General features: G+C 45.7%; 1 protein-coding gene across 4 annotated transcripts in view; it reads right to left on the bottom strand.

Moving 5' to 3' along the window:
• The window catches only part of ZC3H7B (zinc finger CCCH-type containing 7B), a 107,345-nt gene that overhangs the window by 43,785 nt on the left and 38,707 nt on the right, over nucleotides 1-24,853 (bottom strand). For all 4 annotated transcript variants that reach the window (XM_073549558.1, XM_073549559.1, XM_073549557.1 and 1 more), the window contains 4 exons: nucleotides 19,846-20,007; nucleotides 15,575-15,774; nucleotides 10,169-10,269; nucleotides 4,151-4,332 (listed from right to left, as the gene is read on the bottom strand). In XM_073549558.1, the coding sequence (XP_073405659.1) occupies nucleotides 4,151-4,332; nucleotides 10,169-10,269; nucleotides 15,575-15,774; nucleotides 19,846-20,007 (645 nt within the window). The remainder of the gene's footprint in view (nucleotides 1-4,150; nucleotides 4,333-10,168; nucleotides 10,270-15,574; nucleotides 15,775-19,845; nucleotides 20,008-24,853) is intronic.

The raw sequence follows: 24,853 nt of genomic DNA on the forward strand, positions 1-24,853 counted from the left end.
CTGTGACAGAGAGGAAACCCACACTGGGATAGGGGCACTGCTCTCTCCTGGGGCAGAAGTGGGCTCCTGGGTGATGGGGGGTTGCTGCAGTCCTGACAGAGGGGAGAGGACTGACCTGAAGGGAGCTTACATTTAGACGAAGAGCATACAAAGTGTCTGATAAGAGCAGAGGAAGAACAAGAGGAAGCAGGAGTATGAGAACGCTCTCCTTTATGATTAGGCATGATGAGCAGACCCACTAGCTGATGCCAGAATGTTAGGGGACAAGAAGAGAATGCAGAGGAGAGTGTCAGTCTGCAAAGCAGAGCTACTCACAGTAAGATGCAGCTGTCCTATAGTCTGCTTCCAGGCTGTAGAGGGCTGCAGTGCGATGATAGGCAGAGAAGATGCAGGTCCTGCAGGGAAAAGTCACCATCCGGACCCACAAGCCGGAAAATGGCGAACACATAGAGGATGCAAGGAATCAGCAGAGTAAAATCATGTGCGACAGAAGGGTAGGAGAACGCTGAAGAAAAAAAGCCCCCTCTCTGAGGTCGAAAGAAAGGACGGAGCTAACCACCGGGTTTAGGAGGAGAAAGATGACGACTACAGAGCTTGTCTCATGAAGCCAGGAGTAGGAGGAGCTAACTGTCGGGCGCAGGAAGAGGAAGTGTGTAAGTGATGGGCGGGAGAAAAGCCTGCCAAAAGTGACGAGAATGGGAGCAGAGCAAACTCCAAGACTAGGCCCGAGGGAAGCCAGGACCTACATTAAAGCTGGTGACCGCCGGTACAGGGGTGCGGCGCGGAGGCGCTAAAAGCGCAGTAAAAGGTAACCCAGTGTCCCAATCCATAGAGGAACAAAGGGTAACAGCCACATATTGATCTCAAAAAGACCACAATGCCTAAGACCCTAGAAATAAAGTGAGGTTTTTGGAGAAAAAACTTGACATCTTACTTCTGTCTTCATCCCTTGTTCTTCACATCTTCTTCTTTACTTGAATCCTTATGTGAAACTTCTCCTTGTCACCTCTGGAAGGAACTTCAGGAAGAGAAGGAAAAAGAGATGTACCTCTCCATCCAGGAAATGTCAGACGTCCAAAATTCCTATATTGCGGGATGTCCACGCCTCCTAAAGCCGACAGGCTCTGGTGAGCGAGTGGGTAGGAGTGGTGGCCAGGACCGAATTCCGGACCACCTAAACACTCTTCCATGTTAGGGGTTGGGGGACCTGCCAACTAGACATATGAGGATACGGGGTGGCAGTTCATGCCATACTTATAGTCTCTACGTGGGAGTACAGTTGTGACTATTCACACTGTATCCCTCCAGAGGTAGGAGAAAATACATCTGAAAAATAAGAGACGTAACTGGAAAACGCTGAGAACTGAGGTAGACATGGGTCTAGTGAAAGACCTGTCCTACTGACACGAAGCTAAAACTGATTAACTCAGTGCCAGTGGGGTGTATACGCATAGTGTCAGCAGCATACACCATGGTTCCTGTGTCCCCCAATGAAGCAATAGAAAAAGTTCATTTTCTTCAGGCAGCAGGCAACCACACGGTGCCAGAACATTATTAACCTGCAGATTAACCCCATATCTGAAGAATGATAGCTGTTATGAACAGGTCACCGAGGAGGATGGCAGGAATAGGCTAGGCCATCAGGAAACATGAAAGGTTGGTCACTTAGCGAATTGCAGACCCCTAATCCCAACAACACAACCAACAGTAGCCGTGGAGCGCACCTACGACGCCCCAGACGCCTCGACACAGCCGGAGAACTAACTAGGCCTAAAGCAAGAAAGGTGAAATCCAAACTGCCTCGGAGTAGAACCCCAAAGAAATAGATAGCCCCCAAACATATATTGTCGGTGAGACCAGACGAGGGACAAACACAGGCAGAAAATAGACTGAGCAAATGATGGGGCCCAAACTGCCTAGGTAGGACAGGAAAGGAAAACCACTGTCTGCAATCACGCAAAAATCCTAAAAAATCCAACACGTCTGATGTACAAAACACACTGACGTCTCACAACCTCTCCCCCACTATATCAGCATTCTGGTGTAAACTGGCAGCAAAGCCAAAGAGACTAATATAACAGGGGACTGAACAAACTGACACAAGCTGTAACATATGGAGCAGGGTCCAGCACGCTGAACCTGCAAAGCAAAGCAGAAAGAGGCAAAACCAGATCAGAAGCAAAGGATTAGCAAATGAACAATTTAGCTGAAAAATGCAGGATCAGGCAGGAGACAGCAAACCTCAAGTTGCACAGGAAGAACTAATCACCAGCAACAATTGAGGGAAGCCTGCTCACTTAAATACTCCCAATCAATAATCCCAGATCTCCAGTCATCATCATCAGGTGGCAGACCTCTGTCAATCCGGCCAGCTCCACTACCCACAGTAACCACCAGAGGGAGCCCCAACTCAGAAGTAAGAGAATTCACAACAGATAGCATTTTTTCACAACATGTTCTCTTTACACCCTCATTCATCCATCCGTGAAACACAGTCTATGTACAGTCCTTGATGCATGGACCTGAGATTGACAGTCACATATATTCCTATATGACTGTGTCAATAATAGTTTTATGAGTAACATGGTGGTTCTAAGTCAGAATGCGATCACACACAAAGTAGTGAAGCATGAATGCGGTTTATTTGTCAATGTGTTTCAAGGTTTTCCAAACGTCTTCATCAGGACCAAACCACAACCATCATCGTAGTTTGGTCCTGATTATAAGGTTTGAAAACTTTGAAACGCGTTGACAAATAAACCGCAAGCATGCTTCACTCGTGTGTGTTATTGCATTTTTGGAACCTTGGGCAGCTCCGACTTTGAACCACCATATTCCTCATTCACTGAAACGTATCTCCTTGGTGGTCCTGCTGCAGCCCTTACAAGCTTCTATAGGTGTTGTGACTGTCACAACCCCATCAGCTGAGAGTACCTACAAATATCTTATACCATCACAGATGAGACCCTACTTGCCCTTTTTGTCTCCCCGGCTTTTCCGTTTGTTTTTAATAATCGTTTTGTAATCTGGAGGTAGACAAATCTGTTTCCCACTAATAAAGGATATTTTGATGAATCCTTCTCGCAAGAGATGATAAACTTTGGGTAATAAGTCAGATAATAACCCAACATCTATATTGTGCTAGCTCATAGAAAATTCTAAGAGGTCTACCTGCGAGAACGTCAGGGTTACAACAGAACAGCAGGAACTAGGACAGTGTTAAGGGGATTAAGCCAGTACAGTTTGCTAAAATATTCTAAATAAAAGGACTGTCTGAGCTTGGGCGATGCATTAGTCAACAACGCTCGGAGGCTTATAAGGCTCCAAAAGCCTACCATCAACATGTATAGTCATGATTATGGACCTGTTGCCCAACCAAGGGCAGATATCATAACAGCCGCTAAATTACACACTCATAAATTCGGTTAAATTAAACCTCCCAGGAATTATGGTTACCGTAATTTCAATATGCTGATTAATTTGGGGTCCGTGACAAATAAATGAACAGACAGACTTGAGAAGTTTTTGTCAAACATTTTTTCAATAAATGTGGTAAAGTTGGACATAAGAACTAAGGTCTTGAAATGGCCATCTTGATAAGGTCTATCCGGACCATAAAATAGAGGCCTGCAGGATTCCACAATTATTTTCTAGATAACTTTTGAAATGACTGAAGAAATATTGTTGAAGGTTTGCCGTCAACTTGACTCATAAATAAGACAAGGTATCTTTTCTCCATGTAAGTAGAAAGGAATCTGCCCAGCCCTATTCAGATGACTGGAAAAGTGTCAAAATTTATCATAAAAACTTCTAAAACATAAAATCCTGCCAAACTGAGTACACATTGACGCGATACCAAGTGTAGCTTCTTTTGGGTTTGTGATAAGCAAAAGTAAAAGGGGAATTCACAAGGAAATATTATCAAACAATTCTTCCTAGGAATGTTTTATGCACAACAATCTTGCAGTATAAAAAGGCGGCCCTATCACCCGGCTAACAAGCAAAACGTTCATTCATCGAAAGACCATCAGAAATTACAGGGAACTGGAGGGAAAGTCTTGTTCTCCCATTTATCACAGCAGGACACCCTGTGGGCTTTTTAACAAATACGGGATTGTGAAAAGTGGAAAACGACTATTACTACTAGTACCTGACTGTCTTTGCAGCATCCAAACACACAGCTCAACATGGCTGTGCGCAAAATTGCAGGCGTCTTCTTGATGACAACCATAGCGGACTTCATGACGGCACACATCCATCTGGAAGCGAGAATGATTTAGCCGAATTTTGCTGTATTTTACAGTGCTAGAGTTCAGCACATGGACAAGACACCTGTAAAGGGAAGGCAGAGGGGACGAAAACACAGTATTATAGCACAGAACCTCCATTACATACAAAAAAATTATTTAAAGTTTTGTAAAAATTATCTACATTTTGGAAACACAATTACAATTGACATTGCTTTAGATTCTTATGAACATGTGTTGCTACAGACGGCCGAGTGTTCATATGTACAGTATTCAATGGGGAGAGAAGAGTACTGGAGGCGTAGCACCATAGACATCAGATTGTCAGCCCATCACAATGCTATCATTTTCTCACTCATGTCATTTGGGGACACTGAAAATCGTGACTGAAGAAACCCAGAAATGTAGACATTTTTACAAATTTATTAAAAACGAAAAACTGAAATATCACATGGTCATAAGTATTCAGACCCTTTGCTCAGACACTCATATTTAAGTCGCATGCTCTCCTTCATTGGAGTCCAGCTGTGTTTAATTAAACTGATAGGACTTGATTTGTAAAGGCACACACCTGTCTATTTAAGAGCTCACAGCTCACAGTGCATGTGTTGTGAGTTCATTTTCCCCTTCACCGTCGATGTCTGATGAACTCCCTCTTCTGGTGAAGGAAGGTAGTGAGGCTGATTACCAAACACCTGATCTGGTAGATGATGACTGGGTAACAGGAATTTCTGACTGGATATAAGGCAGCCGACGCCCTTCTGAGTCGCTGGTGATTTCTCTGCTGGATTCTTGGAGTCCAGTCTGATTCCTGCTTCCCAAAGATAAGTTTAATAGCAGAGCAAAAACTTATTAGTTTTGTTTACCTTGTTTTTTGGAGTTCAGCCATCCCTGGTCTGGGGTGTGCCAAGTTCCATTTTTGTCTCTGATCAGTTTGTCTCTTTGCTTCAGAATTTACCTGAGTGCTGATATAGTCTTTTTGAAGTCCTAGCGACTTCAGGGCCTGTTTTTCCTATCAGTCGGTTGGGACATTTTTTGGTAGGGTTTTTTACGGATTGCAAACAGCGGCTTTTCTATCCTGTCCCTTTTAGTTAGCTTGGGCCCCATCGTTTGCTCAACCTATCTTTCTATCTGTGTTAGTGTTTTCTTCTTGCTTCACCGTCATTATATGTTGGGGGCTGCCTATTGCTTTGGGGTCTGCTCTGGGGCAGTTTAGATTTCCCCTTTCTTTCTTTAGGCCTATTTAGTTCTCCGGCTGTGATCGAGGGGTCTAGGGCATCGTAGGAACCCCCCACGGCTACTGTTAGTTGTTGTGGATAGGATCAGGGGTCTGTAATCCGATAGCTACCAACCTCTCCGGTTTTCTGGACTTAGCTTGTATTTTTGTTTTTTCCTCCTTCGGTGACTCATTCATAACAGCATGTCAGACCAAATGAGAATCATGAGGTCAAAGGAACTTGGCCAAGGAGCTCAGAGACAGAATTGTGGCAAGGCACAGATCTGACCAAGGTTACAAAAGAATTTCTGCTGTACTCAAAGGTTCCTAAGAGCACAGTGGCCTCCATAATCCTTAAATGGAAGAAGTTTGAGACCACCAGAAGTCTTCCTAGAACTGGCCATCCAGCCAAACAGAAATCGTGGGGAAAGAGCCTTGGTGAGAGAGGTAAAGAAGAACCCCAAGATCACTGTGGCTGAGCTCCACAGATGCAGTAGGGAGACGGTACAAAGTTCCACAAAGTCAACTATCACTGCAGCCCTCCAGCAGTCAGGCCTTTATGGCAGAGTGACCCGACGGAAGCCTCTCCTCAGTGCAAGACACATGAAAGCTTGCATAGCGTTAGTTAAAAAACACATGAAGGACCCCCAGACTATGAGAAATAAGATACTCTGGTCTGATGAGACAAAGATAGAACTTTATGGTGATAATTCTAAGCGGTATGTGTGTAGAAAACCAGGCACTGCTCATCACCTACCCAATACAATCCCAACAATGAAACATGGTGGTGGCAGCATCATGCTATGGGGGTGTTTTTCAGCTGCAAGGACAGGACGACTGGTTGCAACTGAAGGAAACATGAATGTGGCCAAGTACAGAGATATCCTGGATGAAAACCTCTCCCAGAGTGCTCTGGACCTCAGATTTGGCCAAAGGTTCATCTTCCAACAAGATAATGACCCTAAGTACACAGCTAAAACAACAAAGGAGTGGCTTCAGAACAACTCTGTGACCATTCTTGACTGGCCCAGCCAGAGCCGTGACCTAAACCCAATTAAGCATCTCTGGAGAGACCTGAAAATGCCTGTCCACCAACGTTCACCATGCAACCGGACGGAAACGGGAGAGGATCTGCAAGGAAGAATGGTGGAGGATACCCAAATCCAGGTGTGAAAAACTTGGTGAATCATTTCCAAGACGACTCATGGCTGTACTAGCTCAAAAGTGTGCTTCTACTCAATACTGAGCAAAGGGTCTGAATACTTATGACCATGTGATATTTCAGTTTTTCTTTTTTAATAAATTTGCAAAAACTTTCTACATTTCTGTTTTTTTTTTCAGTCAAGATGGGGTGCAGGGTGTACATTGAGAAAAAAAATGAACTTTTTTAAATTTACCAAATGGCTGCAATGAAACAAAGAGTGAAAAATTTAAAGGGTCTGAATACTTTTCTTACCCACTGTATAATCCACAGCCCATAATCATCCATATAGTATAATACACAGCCCTTACCCTTTCATATAGTGTAATACACAGCCCATAGTCCTCCATATAATATACATGGCCCATAGTCGTCCATATGGTATAATGCACAGCCCGTAGTCCATATAGTATACTGCACAGCCTGTAGTCCTCCATATAGTATAATGCATCCCAAAGTCCCCCATATAGTATAATGCACAGCCCATAGTCCTCTGTACACAATAATACACAGCTCATAGTACTCCATATATTATACTACATAGCCCATAGTCGTCCGTATAGTATACTGCACAGCCTGTAGTCCTCCATATAGTATAATGCATCCCAAAGTCCTCCATACAGTATAATGCACAGCCCATAGTCCTCTGTACAGAATAATACACAGCTCATAGTACTCCATATATTATACTACATAGCCCATAGTCATCCGTATAGTATACTGCACAGCCTGTAGTCCTCCATATAGTATAATGCACAGATCACAGTCCTTCATACAATATAATTGCACAGCACATAGCCTTCATATAATGCACAGTCCATAGTCCTCCGTACAGAATAATACACAGCCCATAGTACTCCATATATGCACAACCCATAGTCATTCATAGTCATCCATGTAGTAGCATGGCCACCATGTAGTACTGACTTAAAAAATCCCTCCCATCCACTTCCGCACTGCGTGGCGTCCTCTTCTGAAGATGGCAGCTGACTTCAGCGTGCAAGCAATGGGAGCGCATGACGACACTGCCATGCATGCCAGGTCACGTGCATGCCGAAATGAGACACTGGCCTCTGATTGGCCAGCAGCATGTACTGCCGAGAACGCACATCCAATTGAGGTTTCTGGTGTAAGCAGGCCCCCACCCGCATGGGCCCGGTTGCGTCCGCTGCGACCACCTATTATGCCCCTGTGCATAACCCAATATCCACCTTTTAACAGGATTAGGTTTCTACTATTTTTGTTCACTGACAGATGGTGATGGAATGAAAACTAGTATAAGGCCGGGGTCAGACTTGTGAGAGCTATGCAACAAACTCGCGCTAGTCTCTCGCATCACACTCGCAAGTCTGACCCTGGCATAATAAACAGATCCTAGGGTATGTTAGAGGGGAGCACTGTGTGTTTCAATTCTATCACACTTTCCTAATCAGTCCAGGGCTCATGTTCTATTACTGATACTCTCTTAGGCCCCTTTCACAAATCAGTGTCTCCAGTATGTGTGGTGACAGTTTTCACATGTACTGGAGACTCTTACACAAGTAGACCCATTCAAATCTATGGGTCTGTGCACATGTCAGTGTGTTGCCACAAACCGTGTGTTCGTGTGCAAAACCTGTTCAATTTTTGCCAGCAGCACAGTCCACACACGTGCACACTGATGACACAGATGGTGTGACCCATACCAGCGGCTGACAAAAAGCAGTACAGTTAGCTGTTCCCAGGTGCTGAATGCAGCTTTCATCATTGTAGCCAGGTCTCTCTGTGAGTAATGAGACCAGGCAACAGCACAGTCAGCCCCTTCCGTCTGTGTATCACAAGAATAAAATAAATTAAAAAAAAGTAGGGGGGTCCCTCTTAATTTTCCTAGCCAGCTGAGGGGAAAGCCAACAGTTGGGGGCTGGGAAGGGGGTACTATCCATAAAGGTTCCCAGCGTTTTATTAACAGTTCACAGCTGTTTGCTTAGCCTTTAGTGGTTATTATAGGGCAGGAACGCCCCCCCCAAAATATTTAAAGATAAATAAGCAAAGGTTAAAAAGACATTAATATTAATAGGCTGGGACAGGACCATGGATATTGTTCACCTCCCACATTAAGAACATCATACCTCAGTACACTTCAGAGTAGGAGCTAACTCTTTTTGTGCATAGTGGCAGCAGCATACACCCATGGTTTCCTGTGTCCCCAATGAAGCCTTAGAGAAATGGCGTAACCATTAGAAGCACCAATTCTGACGCAACCATTAAATACACCAATTCTGGCGCTTAGCTTCCGCTCTTCCCACTTTCCCTGGTCCGGTGGCAAGTGGGGTAATAGCTGTGGGGTTAAACTCAACTTTTTTACTTTTTTAAGCCCATAGTTTAGTAATAGAGAGGCGTCTATCATCTAGTAAATAAAAAAACAAAGTAATCTTCACCTTTCCAACGAAAATCCATAATGCTCATGTCCCACGATGATCCCCAACTTGGCTACTTCCAGATAGTGTGGTGAACAGTGACATCAGTGATGCAACAGCTCACCACGCCAGCCAGAACACACTGAGCAGAGAGCGAGGACCGCTGCCCATGACCGGCGTTATCCTTAATAACATCACCGAAGGTCATGGGCAGCCGCGTTCTCACGCTCAGCGTGTTCCAGCTGGCTTGGTGTGCGGTCGCATCACTGATGTCACCGCTCACCAAACTATATGGAAGTAGCCAAGTTGGGGATCGTCGTAGGACATGAGAATTATGGATTCTGTGTGTTTCTTCAATAAATTGAACTATGGGGTTAGTAATGGGGGTGTGTTATAGACACCTCTCTATTTACTAACCCCTGGGCCTGATGTCAGTGAAGATAAAACAGCTGACATTAACTTCACAACTCTTACCCCACTCTTGCCACCAAACCAGGATAAGTGGGAAGCGAAAAGGCTTTTTTTTGGGGGGGGGGGCAGCCCCACAATAACCAGTAAAGGCTAAAAAAAACAGCTGTGAGCTGTTATTAATACGCTGGGAACCTTTATGGCCATTGGCCCCGCCCCAGAATATTAAAACCAGCCCTCAGATGTCTACTTTACCTCAGCTGGTTAGGACAATTTAGGGGAACCCGACTGCATTTTTAAAATTTATTTTATATGCACGATACACAGACGCCCGGTGCTGACAAGTCTCAGTGTCGCCTGGTCTCTCTGATCGCAGAAAGACCAGGCGATGATAGTTGCATTCAGCACTCGGCGCCTGGGAAAAGCGCCAACTGTACTGCTTTTTCCCAGGGGCCAGTAAGTGTCACAATGATGCAACACATGGATGCTACACGTATGTTACACACGGACAGCACCAGTACTGGTTTTTACAGTACCGGATATATCAGGACATATGAAGGAGGCCTTATACACAGGCGTCAGAGAGATTCCTGCAATTGTGCAGGCGAGACAACACAAATAGGTGCTTCTTCATGCCATCACTGATCACGCAAGATAAGCAGGGTATACCTCCTTTAAGCAGAGATGATGAGAAACTTACTTGTGGTCAGAGAAGCTGTGCTGATTACTGGGATTTGTGCAGACATCTGAGTTCTCTGGATTTCTTTTGCTGATTATCTGGGGTTTGCTGTCAAAACAAGCCTGTGAAAGCAAAGCGCAATAAGACATTAAAGATGCAATCCTAACAAAAATGTTATCTGCTAAATATGTCTAAAATATTTACTTATCACCATCTTTGCCAGTTTCCAGCACAGCTCTGGTCCCCTCCTCTGGATCACATGACTTCAAAATCAGACTCACTGGATGACACTAAGGGCCCTGTCACACATAGCGACTCACCAGCGATCCCGACAACGATATCAACGTGTCAGGATCGCTGGTGAGTCGCTACATGATCGCTGGTGAGCTGTCAAACAGACAGCTTCACCAGCGATCAGCACCAGCAACGCCGTGTGCGTCGTCGCTGTGTACTTTAGTTACCAGCACGCTGATGCAGGGAGCTGGTAACTAAGGTACACATCAGGTTTCTAAGGACGTGCGTCACTTAGAAACCCGATGTGTACCTTAGTTACCAGCTCCCTGCATCAGCGCGCTGGTAACTAAGGTACACATCAGGTTTCTAAGGGACGCACATCCCTTAGAAACCCGATGTGTACCTTAGTTACCAGCTGATCACTGGTCTTCCGCCTGTCACACGCAGCGATGCGTGCTGACCAGCAGGAGACCAGCGATCAAAGAAATGTCCAGGGCTTTCCAACAGCGATCAGCGATACCGGCAGGGGGGCCGGTCGCTGATAGGTGTCACACACAGCGATCTCGCTGGTGAGATCGCTGTTGTGTCACAAAACTTGTGACTCAGCAGCGATCTCGCTAGCGAGATCACTATGTGTGACGGGGCCCTTAGTCTATGCAGCCGCTTTCTGAGTCTCCATAGACTCATACTGATGGAAGTGGCAATGAGCCACAAAAACAGTGCCTGTGTGAGCCGGCAAAGAAGAGGTGCACTCAGGTGACCCAGAAGAGGACAGAAGCGGTGCTGGAATCCAGGGAAGACAATGATTGGTAAGTATATCACAAAGATTATGTCACTGTCAGGTGACCCAATAACCAATAACTCTTGGTTATTGGGTCACCTGACAGTGACATAATCTTTGTGATATATTTGTGCATTGAGAGTGTAGCCCGCTCCTTTGAAGGATAATGGGCTTGGGTATTGTGCTTACCAATGATTGGTGAGTATAGTAAAACAACTACATTACATTAAAAGTCAAAACACTGTTTTAAAAATTATTTGTTTTATGGAATATATTTTGATAGGATTTTAATTTTATCTAACCCACTGGTCAAGCAGTCAGTGGGATCCAATACATATACCCCTAATTTTTGTTTGCGTCTCCAAGGCAGCTCCGGCATATACAGATAATTTTTTATTTTTTTTTTTTAAACAAGTGAGAGGTGTACCGCCGATTTCTATTGCGAGATTGTTGGTACTTTCTTGATGTCCAATGTCTGCCCACACATTTTCAAGCTGTAAATAGGACCTCAGGAAAACCCTATTGGTTTTGTTCAGGGTCATCAAATAGTAGACAAACCTTGGGGTCATCTGTGATTGTCTTTCCCATGCGGGCATGTAAAAACTGAGCTACTTGGGACCAGTATCTCCTAATCTCTGGCCAATCCCACAGAAGGCCACTATGTCATTTGGGACACTCATCCGGGAATTCAGGCTATACCCTGTGCAATCTGGATGTGGTGTAATCCGTACTGTGAAGAATATATAAATTATGTGGCTCTTTCAGTTTAGTTAGCTGAAACATGTTTAGGGGCTTTCAAGGCTCCCACTGCTCATCGCTTATCCATCCAAAATCCGTCTCTCACTTGCATCTCATCAAGTCATATATTGTGTCCGTGCTCCCTGCAAGCAAAAGGGCATGTAAAAGTATATAATGCCAGATTATGGTGGATCCGGTTAGGGTAAGTGCACACGTTGCGGATTGTGCTGCGGATTTTGCAAAATCCGCAGGTCAAAAGAACTGCGGTTTATCTGCGGTTTTGCCCTGCGGTTTGATACCTGATCATGGAGCAGGTGTAAAACCGCTGCGGAATCCGTACAAAGAATTGACATGAGGCGAATTAGAAACCGCAGCAAATCCGCAGCATGTGCACAGCGGTTTTTGTTTTTCATAGATTTTAATGGTACTGTACACCAGCAGAATCCGCAGCGTGTGCTCATACCCCAACACCTGGGCCAAAGGGGAATTCTTGCAGGACACAAGGTGGTTTGGAGGGCATGTTGCAATTGTAGGTAGCAGAAATGGTAATTGTTAGGAAGGTTTAGAACTTCTTTTAGCATCTGGAAGGGTTTAAGGGCCCCAGCCACAAGATCTGACAGTTATATCAATCCCATCCTTTCCCACATAGGACCCCATTCCAGGCTAGACAGTTCAGAAAGTGTTTTATCATGCCAAAGTGTGTGGGTGACCGAAACAGCCTCCGTACTACAGATCAGGCCACAAGGGCCTGCCTGAGAATCGGGTGTTGAGATGAGACTCGTGAGGTCCATGTAGAGGAGCAAAGTAGCACATGCAGTGGATGTGAGATCTCTGGGTTGTAGGGATAGACTATTTCTACAAGGGCTCTCAACAAATCATTCACCCCCTCCAACAACAAAGATGAGAAAGCTAGGCTGCCCAGTAGTATGGTTTAGGATCTGGCAGTGCAGCATCGCCTCACGTCCAGGGGTACCGCAGTATCCAAAGTCGGATCCTGGCCCAATGGTCCTTCCAGATAAAAGAGGTGAATAAGGAGTTGAGTCTATGAAGCTGTCATGAATTACCAGGGAGGATAAATTCGCATATCCCACCGCTGCCACCAATATGTCACGTACCCGCTTCTCAGCATGTGACTTGGGGTTGCCCCTGCAAGGGTTAATCTATCTCCTTTCACTCAATCCAACATTCAACCTCTGTCCTATGCTGCAGTGGGAGCATAAATCACACCACAACACAGACCACACACCCCGTTTCATACACGCTGCCTCCATTCACCGAACACACGAGCGATGAGTCCCGGAAGTACTACTACTACTATGTGCCAATCACCAGGAGCACACACTCTAAGGCTATGGATTCTAGAGCAACAAGGTTCAGACTTATTAAAGTTTCAAGCTTTTATATAAAAGCTACAGTGCTTACAATAAAAAGGATATAAAATGGAAATAAAAAGTGACATACAAATATGCAAAAACAGTGATAAAATAAAAGGAAGAAAACTTACAGAAATATCGAACTTTGCAGTCTGGTATTATGTCCCGAGGGAGGGGGGGAATATGAAATGGAGCACAAGAGCTAGGCTGCCCCTCACTGTGAACAGGTTTTTATGAGTACAGGCCTAATTTATAGATTAACTTGGAGATCGGCTCTCTAGACCAGCCTCTCATGTTAATATTCTAATCCTTTATTTGTGACTGGACCATGGTTATTTTACCAATGAATACATTATTTTTCTTTGAATACTATTTGTGTGACCTTTCTCATAGATAGATAGTGTCAGGCTGCAATTGGCATCTCTCCATCAAAAGAGCTGGAATGTGTGAAATGTTACCACTTAGTGGTTCTCATTAAAGCCCCCTGGTGAGATTGAAGACAGGAGACTGCCTTCTCAGGATAACATGAGGTCATGACCTGTGTGGAGAGCTGCAGTCTAAAGCGGGTTTTACACTAAGCGATATCGCTAGCAATATCGCTAAAACGTCACTGGTTTTGTGACGTTATAGCGACATTGCTAGCGATATCGCTATGTGTGATACAGCGACCAGCTCCCCCGCTGTCCATCGCTGATCGCGCGAGAATGTCTGGCTCCATTTCTCGTCGGGCGCTTCCTGCTGGGCTTCCTGCTGTGACGTCCAGCGACGCGTGGAGGCGGGCGGGAGGACGCAGGATCGCTGTGTGTGAATGGTAAGTATCGTGCGCTGCGTCGCTGCTGCATCGCTGTGAGGTCTTTCTGTATGAAAGCTCACTAGCGATCATTTAGCGATGCACCAGCGATCCTGACCGGGTCGGATCGCTGGTTGGATCGCTGGTGCATCGCTAAATGTAAAAGGGTCTTAAGGACAGATTTTAATTTACTGCTGGTCATACAGCCATACATATACATATTTCACTGCAGAAGAGTATAAGGCTGTGTTCACACACAGCGTTTTTTTAGCGGTTTTTACCGCGGTTTTCACTATAAAACCGCTAAAAATAAGGTGCACAGTCATTTCTATGCATTTTGCACTTTTTGTGCACATTGATGCGTTTTTTACCGCGAAAAAACCGCATCGCGGTAAAAACCGCAGCATGCACATTAATTTTGCGTTTTTTTCCGCGGTTTAGACTTCTCCCATGCTTTTAGAAACCGCTGCGGTAAAAAACGCATAAAAAACGCATCAAAACCGCGCAAAAAACACGCAAAAACCGCCGCGGAAAAATAGGTGCGGTTTCTGGGAAGGGATTCAGGTTTTTGTGCAGAAATTTTCTGCAACGTGTGCACTTAGCCTTAGTGTTTACATATACTGGCATTTATAGAAGGATGTATAGCACCCTTGGAACAACAGTTAGGCTGGTGGGGGCCATAACCAATAAGGGCAGCTTCTCCCATCCCTTTATCTTAGTCTGAATAAATATAGAGAAGGAAGGTTTTCAAGTTGTAAAACTCTCCTAGGGTTTCGACCGCTAGTCCCAGGGAGTGCTTCTTTAATAAAACACATGAAAACTCAATGAGCTCAATTCATTAAGGGGATAGCAGGAACAAGATGAGCAGAATTCATTAAGAGGTGTACGCTCCTTAACGAATTTGGGGCATCTTCTTAGTGGTGTGTGACTCCAGACCCTCGCCAGAAATGCTACTCCAGTCAGGGATTGGGGGAATATTTCTGGAGTAAGAAACGTCACCACTTTCCATGAAACTGACGGGTTGGCAACCGTAACCACGCCACGGCCCACCCCCCTACCCAGCTCCATCCATTTTAGTGGAGCTGTGTGAAATTGGCGTGACTAAGTGTTTTAAGCCATTGCTAATTTTACTTAGCTGTTGGAATGGCAGATGTGGAGGCTTCCATTTGCCACAGCAACCATCGGCACACACAGTCATAACACAGGGGTGCCAATAAGGTACAGAGGAAGCCATCTTCCTTTGTCGACAATCTAAATGCTGCGATCACTATTCACCGTGGTATCTAGACGGTTAAACGGTTGGGATCATGTGCCTTCACTGGACCCGGCTCTTGCATCAGTTTTATGTACCGTAATAGCTGACACTCCCTGCCAAGGGGTTAAACAGGCGGCCATTTTCTGATGACACTTTCCTTTTAAAGAGAATTTTTCTTTTAGAACTTTCCTTTTAAACTGAATGAGCGAGCAGCGACCACGTACACAAACTTTTAAACATAGGTTCAATATTCTACCTGACATAAAAAGGTGAAGATTCCCTTCTGCTCATGCAAAAAGCGAGAAACACTTCCTGGCTTCACCAGTCCTGGCAGCTGGAAAAGCTGATCTCGATGCAGCGCTCCCTTCCGCTCCTCATTCCATACGTCAATCTCTTCTTGATAGTATGCAAATGTGCAGTTATCGCCATATTTACAGTCCTGACGGCTCTGGATGTCTGCAGGAGAGAAAGAGTCAACTACTGTTAATGCGTTTGACATTTTTATCGGACGTATAATAGAAAATGTACACTTCTGTCTAGTAATTCTGTAGAATAATTGACCGCTAGTCAGAAGAAAGTTAATTCAAGGAATTATTTCATTTAAACAATGTTCTAATATATTTTACTTGTCAATTACTCACGATTTTCAAGATCACTGTTCACTGACATTTAATAGTAAAAGTCATTAATAAAGAAGACTTGTCACTTGCTTTAAAAAAAAAAAAGTTATACTTTGAAAAAATCCTTGAGTTTCCCTGATTCTGTTTCTTCTATGTTGCACTGAGTGGTTTCATTAAAGAAATATCCACATTTCTTTCCTCTGGAGCTCCATATGTGAAATCTGTGCTTCTCAGCCCAACTGGGCCCTACTATAAAGTCTTTTCCGGGATGTGTGTCGTCATCTCCTCCATCCAACCACAGCTCGGCAGGTAATCTAGCAGTCTCAGACACTCCCGAGCTGCGATTGCCAGCATCTGGGAGGGAGGCGTGAAGACATGCACCCGCAGAGAAGACTGTGTAAAAGTGCCAAGTTGGGCTGCAAAACAGAGATGTCACATACTGTGCTCTCAAACAAACAAGTGTGAATATCTCTGCAATAGAATAGCGCAGCTCAAAACAGAAAAAAAGCGACAGAATCAAGGGAACTCAGGGATTTTTACAAAGTAATTTTTTTGAGCAAGTGACAGGCCCTCTAACTAACAAAGTATGCAAATCTGCCTGGATCATGCATGGACACAGCTCGTTACAAGACACCTGGGCAGATTTATATCTTCTGGAATTGAAGATTTGGGAAATCTTAAACCCATAAGAAATTAATATAGAAAGTATAATCATTTTTCAAATAATTTTTGAATCTTTTTTGCTATCTATAATACAAGGATTTATTTTTTTGTCATTTTAAATACTAGTATTTATTTTTTTGTGATCTCTATTTCTCTGAGCCTTCATTGGTGGACACAGGAAACCATGATGTGCTGCTGCTGCCAACTGGAGGCTGACACTAACAAAAGAGTCAGCTCCTCCTCAGTAGGTTACACCTGCCACCTAATGGCACCAAGTTAAGTTTAAGCTTTGTCAGAAGGAATCAGACACAGGTGTGAGATCCAAACCTGTTTTTCCTTTAGTTTTTTTCCGAATTGCTTTTTGTTTTGCTTCCATCTCTTTTAGGTTGGGAAACAGAGCAGAAAGGTCTGTCACTCTGCATAAAAACCAAGAGGACCGTGCTGAAAAGTTCACACTGTATCCCGTCTGGTAGGACCCTATTCCCTAACGCAGTTGCATTCAGGTGACCAGGAAAATGGTCATGCCCCTGTTTCCTGCCCGCCACAGGGAGACAAGCTGCATGACAGGAAGGCCGAGCTCAAGGTCCCAGCGAAGATAGATCCAGGGACCTCAGAAGACTGTCTCAAAGGCTTCTGTGAAGATGGACCCAGAGACGCCATCTTCAGGACACACAAGTGTATTTCCAAACTACAGCATGCATCGCAGCTCTGCACAGCACAGCCCCTCTCACTTCCAGGGACTCGAGTCTGGTAGTAGGATCTCCCTGTTCCCGTCCCTCCTTGTGCGCTGGCACACCCCAGGCTTCCAGCACGAACTGCAGCACTTTGTCCCCTCAGTCGAGCTTCTGCACTAATTAGTCCCTGGCTTCTAAACAGCCTTGCTGGCCTCGGCAAGCCACACGTCCTCCATCCAACCAATTTTTCATGGGTTCTTCTCACACGATGACAGTCCTGCCCATCCACCAATTCGCACGGGTCTCTCACATGCCTTAGCTCGGCCCACTTTTCTCAGCAGGACGGTGCCATGTTCTCTCCACTCCACACAGAAATAGTTCTCTCCACTCCATACTGTTGTCTTCCGTGGGCGCCCAGGTCTTTTTGCATTGATTAGTTCACCAGTGCTTTCTTTCTTTCTCAGGATGTACCAAACTGTAGATTTTGCCACTCCTAATGTTGTTGCAATTTCTCGGATGGGTTTTTTCTGTTTTTGCAGCTAAAGGATGGCTTGTTTCACCTGCATGGAGTGCTCCTTTGACCGCTGTTTCTTTCACAGCAGAACCTTCCAAATGCAAGCACCACACCTCAAATCAACTCCAGGCCTTTTATCTGCTTAATTGAGAATTACATAACAAAGAAATAGCCTTGGAGTCAATTGTCCAATTACTTTTGGTCCCTTTAAAAACAGGGTGGCCCATGTTAAAGAGCTGAAACTCCTAAACCCTTCATCCAATTTTAATGTGGATACCCTCTAATGAAAGCTGAAAGTCTGAACTTCAACTGCATCTGAATTGTTTTGTTTAAAATTCATTGTGGTAATGTCTAGAACCAAAATTAGAAAAATGTCTCTGTCCAAATATATATGGACCTAACTCTAGCTCCGTCCTGGCTTCATAGAAAGGCTTTCGCCTCCTGAGAACACTCTATAGCCTATTAACCTGACATGTTCGCAACTCCAGTAAGGCATTCAGCAGTCTTCAGTACCGGGTTGAATCTGCTATTCACTCCAGGAACGAAGACTGCTCTGTTTGGTAGCTTTTCCTTCCTCCTGGTACCTCTATTTCTATCTCTTCTTCAACCATGCCTGATCCCAGAGTGGATCGTGCATGCCACTGCCAACCTGCCCAACCTCCCTTTGTCATGCTCTGTATGTGCCTCTTGCAAGTGCAAATTTCCATTGGGCAACCTGCCTCTACCTGCACCCATTACAGACGCCTAACGCCCCATCCCTGACAGGAATATCCTAATGCCCAATATGAGAGCCATTTCTCTCCATCCAAATGGGCAGTAGAGCTCTCACAGTCTGTCGCCGACTCAACCGGGGTATCCTAGTCCATAGTCTCTGTCAAAGGGACTGCCTAACTCCAAAGCCCCTGATATTCTGACCACTTCCCAGGGCGAGTCAGACCCATCAAAACCTCTGCACTTACATGGCCGATCGCACAGGAGATCCATGCCGCTCTGAGCAAGATCCTCTTTCAGGTAGGTCTTTCCCCTACCACTTCTTCCAGGATGAACGCTTTCTTGGTCCCCCCTTTCCGAAGACACAGAAAATGCAGGAATCTTACCTAGACTTTGACCAAGCATCTAAACTAAGATATGGTCGACAGTCTGGTTCAAGCCACGAATCAATCTTTGAACATAAAAGAAGAGGACGAATCTTAAAAGTGTCATAAGAAGGTCAGGAAATTGGCCAGACACTTCTCAGATCACAATTGATTCGACCAAGTACTGTCAAAACAGTGGAAGCACCCAGACAAACGTTTCCAGTGACAGATGCGAATGAAGATTCTTCCGAAAGCTTACCGTCCAGCGTGCTGGAAGAATCACAAAGCCCTACTTTCTATCAATGTCCTGGAGCTCAAAGCCATTTGTCTGTCCCTCCTTCATTGCCAGGATCAGCTGAAGAGTGTGCCAATGCCACTGCTCTATCCTTGCATGGTCAAAACAAACAGTCCTGGCAATCTCAGCAGTCCACATACCCAGAGTGGACAACTGGGCTGCTGACATACTATGGCCTAACCGCAGGCGTGTGGTCCCTGTACTCGGTCATCTTCAACCAGGTCTGAACGTCACACATTGATTTGATGGCACCAAGACTGACTCGCAAGATTCCTTGATTTGTCTTGAGACCCAGCAGCTACTGCATTTCCCTGGCGTAAATGATCAGGAACGAAGCAGGAAGAGTCATGGCCACTTCTCAAACTTTATATGTGACAACAAGGAAAGCAGTAAACCATCTCAGCATTCCCTATGGAGAGTCTGGCTGTCTCTGATGGTGTTCTCACCTCTCCTGCACGCTTTCTGTGCAGGCTCTGCATAATACTCAGAAATGCCTTTGCAGGAGCACACGTGGGTCGGCTGGAAGATTTACATCACATATTGGTCCACAAGCTGACAACTGTTTACTGTTCTAATCACAGAGAAAGTCATGCCACAGTATTTTACAATGGTCCAAAATGGCAATTCCTCACAAATTCCAGTTAGGTGACACAATCTACTAAAAACTAAAGACATTTTTCCTTACCTTTGCACAGCATGAATGGACCAGAAAAATTGACTTTCATTGGCCTCTGCCGAATTTTTAACCAGGCCTTGTTTTCAGAGCTTTTCATTCGTGCTAATAAAATGTCTTTTTTACATTTGTGCTCAAATTTCTCTTTGTAGGCGAAATCGAGCGCTTTGGGGCCTGCAAAGGAAAAAAGCAACATAAAAATGGGCATTAAAATGATCAGAACACTACCCAGCCTCCAGGAACCATATCACCTTGTATACAGTCTAAACGTACAAGCAAAAATATTGCTAAAAATATCATTAATTCAGGAATGAATGAACAAACAAATAAGTTAGGCTATGTAATATAGGCAGAAAAACACTAGTCAGCATGAGGCCAAAAAAAAAGTAATGTGATGAATGAGGGCTTAAATAATTTTTGGGTCTTGTATTTCTTTTTACACTGGTGGATATAAATGTGAATATCCCTACAATGGATACATAAGGAAAAAAGCGGCAGAATCATGGACGCTCACTGATTTTTACAAGATATTTGACTTACTTTTTTGAGCAAGTGATAGGTTTTCTTTATATAAAAATAGCAATTATGGAATAATTTTTCCATGTTTTTTTAACCAAGTTCACTATATGGAATAAAAAATATTATAGTACAAATGCAGTGATACCAAAAATAGGGATTTTTGTGTGTACTCATCGTAAAATCCTTTTCTCAGAGTCGAATCATTGGGGGACACAGGACCATGGGTGTTATGCTGCTTGCCACTAGGACGACACTAAGTGAACACAGAAAAATTAACTCCTCCTCTGCAGTATACACCCTCTCGCTGGCTGAGATTTTCCCAGTTCGGTGAAAAAGCAGTAGGAGTATTTAAACAAGGAACAATAACTATGTCAAAACCTAAGAACGAGACAACAAGCCAATAGGCTAACAGGGTGGGTGCGGTGTCTCCCAATGATTGGCTTGGAGAAAAGGATTTTACGGTGAGTACACACAAAAATCCCTATTTCTCCTACGCCTCATTGGGGGACACAGGACCATGGGACGTCCTAAAACAGTCCCTGGGTAGGGAGCATACAACTGCTAATACCCCATGTACCACTGGCTTAACGCTGTGGTACTGCCGATTGTAGAATGCGCCTGCCAAGAGCTGCATCTGCAGAGGCCTGAGAGTGAATATGGTAATGTTTTGTAAAAGTACGCAAGCTGGACCAAGTCGCAGGCAGACATGTTCTGCCTACGCCTGGTTACCGAATGGCCCAAGAGGCGCCCACTGATTGGGTAGAATGCACCTTAATACCTGCTGGGATAGGCGTGCCCCTGACACGGTAGGATTCCTGAAGAGCTGAGCGAATCCACCTGGCTAGCATGGCTTTTGAGGCGGCTAGACCCTTCCTATGCCCCTCTGGAAGTACGAACAGGGCATCTGACTTGCGAAAGGGAGCCATCCGCGAGATGTACCGTCTAAGAGCCCTAACCACATCCAGGGTGTAGAGGGCTTTCTCAATGCGATGGACTGGTGCCGGACAAAAGGAAGGCAAAACAATTTCCTAATTGAGATGAAAGGAAGACACGACTTTGGGCAGGAAAGACAGGGACGTTCTCAGAACTGCCTTGTGCTGATGAAAATTCAGGAACAGAGGACGGCAGGACAGGGCCGCCAATTCCGAAACTCGTCTGATTGAAGTAATTGCCACTAGAAAGACCACCTTCCAAGAGAGAACAGTTAGTGGCACGTCCTGCAGTGGTTCGAAAGGAGCCTCTTGTAAAGCCCCGAGAACCAAGTTAAGGTCCCATGATTCCAATGGCCTTTTATAGGGAGGCGCCACATGGGAAACTCCCTGAATGAACGTCTTCACCTGCAATTTGGTGGCAATTTTGCGTTGGAATAGAACTGACAAAGCAGAAATTTGGCCTTTGAGCGAACTAGGCGCGAGGCCTGACTCTAGTCTGGATTGTAGGAATTCCAATATGGAAGGGATGGAGAACACCAGAGGGGAACGACCATGGTCCTTGCACCACGAGAATAAGATCTTCCAGGTGCGGTGATAAATGCGCATGGACACGGGCTTTCTAGCACTAATCATGGTGGAGATTACCTCGTGAGAAAAACCAGCCTGTGCTAGAATCCAGGATTCAACGGCCACGCCGTCAAAGACAGGACCCCGGAGTTCTAGTGGTAAATCGGGCCCTGTGAGAGGAGATCCACGAGATCTGTAAGTCTCCAGGGAAAGTCGGCGACAGGTTGGACGAGTTCTGTGTACCATGCCCGGCACGGCCAATCCGGCGCGACTAGGATCACTGGTACCCTCTCTACTCTGATTTTCTTGATGACCCTTGGAAGCAGGGGAAGAGGGGGAAAAATGTACGGGAGTTGAAAACGGTGCTACGGCAGAACTAGTGTGTCTGCTCCAATGGCGCATGGATCGCGTGATCGGGCAATGAATCGAGGAACTTTGTTGTTTAGTCTTGACGCCATGAGACCTACATTCAGAGACACTCCCATAGCGATGGCAAATCTGCTGAAATACCTCCGGATGAAGAGACCACTCTCCTGAGGCGAGACCCTGGCGGCTGAGAAAATCCGCCGCCCAATTCTCTACCCCCGGGATGTGGATCGCCGAGATGGGCGAACGGTAGGTCTCGGCCCAACGGAGGATGTTACTCACTTCGTGCATGGCCATCCTACTCCGGGTACCCCTCTGACGGTTGGATTGGATCCTGATGGGGTGACTTGTGAGGAGATGGTGGAAACTCAGTAGGGCTATTCTGATCGCTCGTATCTCCAAGATGTTGATGGGGAGGCGAGACTCTCGAATAGACCAACGACCCTGTGCCGCGTGGTGGCAAAAATCCGCAACCCAGCCAAGAAGACTTGCGTCGGTGGTCACCACCAACCTACGTAGTACTGGGAGAAAGGACTTCCCTTGATTCAGGGAGGACTTCAATGTACACTACCTGAGGGTTTGTCTGACCTGCAGGGGCAGAAGGAACCGACGGTCCGAGGAGAACGGGTTCTTGTCCCAATTCAACAGCAGCGCATGGTGCAAAGGGCGGAGATGAAACTGTGCAAATGGGACCGCTTCTATCGCTGCTTCCATCTTTCCGAGAACTCTCATGCTGAAACGTATGGAATGAGAAACTGGTCGGGAAAGAGTCCGTGCTCCCTGTTGTAAGGCTCGGGCCTTTTCTGGAGGGAGAATGACCAACCCGCACGAAGTGTCCAAGATCATTCCCAAAAAGGAAACCTGGTGAGCTGGTGTTGGAGAAGCCTTTTCGACGTTTATCTTCCAACCCAGGCGAGAAAGTGTATTTACAGTGATGCCTACGGATTCCTTGCAGGCTGGAAGGGACAGACCCTTGATCAGTAGGTCGTCCAGATACGGAAGTACCACCACTCCCCGAGCGTGAAGGATGGCCATGACCTTGGTAAAGTGGCGGTGGCGAGGCCAAAAGGCAAGGCAACGAACTGGAAGTGCTCCTCGCGAATTACAAAGCGCAGGAACTGCTGGTGGGATGGACAAATTGGAATGTGAAACTGAGTATCCTTGATATCGATGGATGCTAGGAACTCTCTTCTTTCCATGGAGGCGACGACTAAACGGAGAGATTCCATTGTGAATCATCGTACCTTGATGATCTGATTTAATAGCTTGAGGTCCAGTATGGGCCGCATCGTTCCATCCTTATTTGGAACCACAAATCGTTTTGAATAAAAACCCCTGAACCTTTCGTCTTGAGGGACCGGAATGATGACTCCGTCCCTTTGCAGCACCTGAACGGCCCGAAGGAAAGCTGATGTCTTTGTTTTTGGAGGCGAGGACCGGAAAAACCATGTCGGGGGGGAGGGGGGGGTGGAGAAAACTCTATTTTGTATCCAGAGGACACCCGCTCTCTGACCCACTCGTCGTGGACGACCGCGAGCCAGGTCTGAGTCTGACTGAACGAAAGTAGACGACCGCCTACTTTGTCAGTGTCCGCCGGATACCGCAACAAGTCATTGTGTAGAGGATCTATGGGATCTGGCTCCCCTAGATCTAGATGCCCTTGGCCTGGGTCCAAGAGTGGTTAGGTCTGTATGAGACCTGGGAGCCTCTGTCACCACGCGGGGACCGACCTGCTCCAGAAAACAAGGTTGTGGAGAGCCAGCTGGAATTGTTGCGAAAGGGCCGCAAATGAGTCGGCTGTTGATTTAGAAATGGCAGGACGGGCCTTTGTTGGGGGAGGAATTTGCTCTGCCCCTGCTAGTGTCAGAAACATGGATTTTTGTGATAACTCACCGTAAAATCCTTTTCTCCGAGACGCTCATTGGGGGACACAGATACTGTGGGTGTATGCTTCTGCCGCTAGGAGGCTGACACTAAGTGAAAAAACAGAGGTTAGCTCCTCCTCCGCCGTATATACCCTCGCCCCTATTGCGGGCGGAAATCAGTTTGGTGCCAAAGCAGTAGGAGGACAACAAAATCAGCCTTAATACAGGTACAACATGTCCAAAACACCACCCTTATATCAAATTAATAAATGCATATAAATGTAAACAAAACAAGAGCCAACTGGCATTAATAGGGTGGGTGCTGTGTCCCCCAATGAGCGTCTCGGAGAAAAGGATTTTACGGTGAGTTATCACAAAAATCCATGTTTCTCCTTCGCCTCATTGGGGGGACACAGATACTGTAGGACGTCCTAAGGCAGTCCCTGGGTGGGAGATTGACTCACCGATCCAAGCTACATTCACCTCTTGTTTAAAAGTGCGCCACCGCTGCTTGGAGAATCCTTCTACCCAGGCTCGCATCCGCCGAGGCCTGAGTGTGGATATTGTGTTTGGCAAATGTGTGCAGGCTGGACCAGGTTGCTGCCTTGCAAACCTGTTCCGTCGAAGCCTGGTGCCGAAGTGCCCAAGAGGCGCCCACTGTCCGAGTAGAGTGCGATCTGATCCCTGCTGGAATCGGCGTGCCTCTAATGCGGTAGGACTCCTGAATAGTCAAACGAATCCATCAGGCTATGATCGACTTTGAGGCAGCGA

This window comes from Dendrobates tinctorius, unplaced genomic scaffold (assembly GCF_039654945.1).
Source record: "Dendrobates tinctorius isolate UK_male_01 unplaced genomic scaffold, ASM3965494v1 ptg000159l, whole genome shotgun sequence".
In the NCBI taxonomy this organism is placed as follows: Eukaryota; Metazoa; Chordata; class Amphibia; order Anura; family Dendrobatidae; genus Dendrobates; species Dendrobates tinctorius.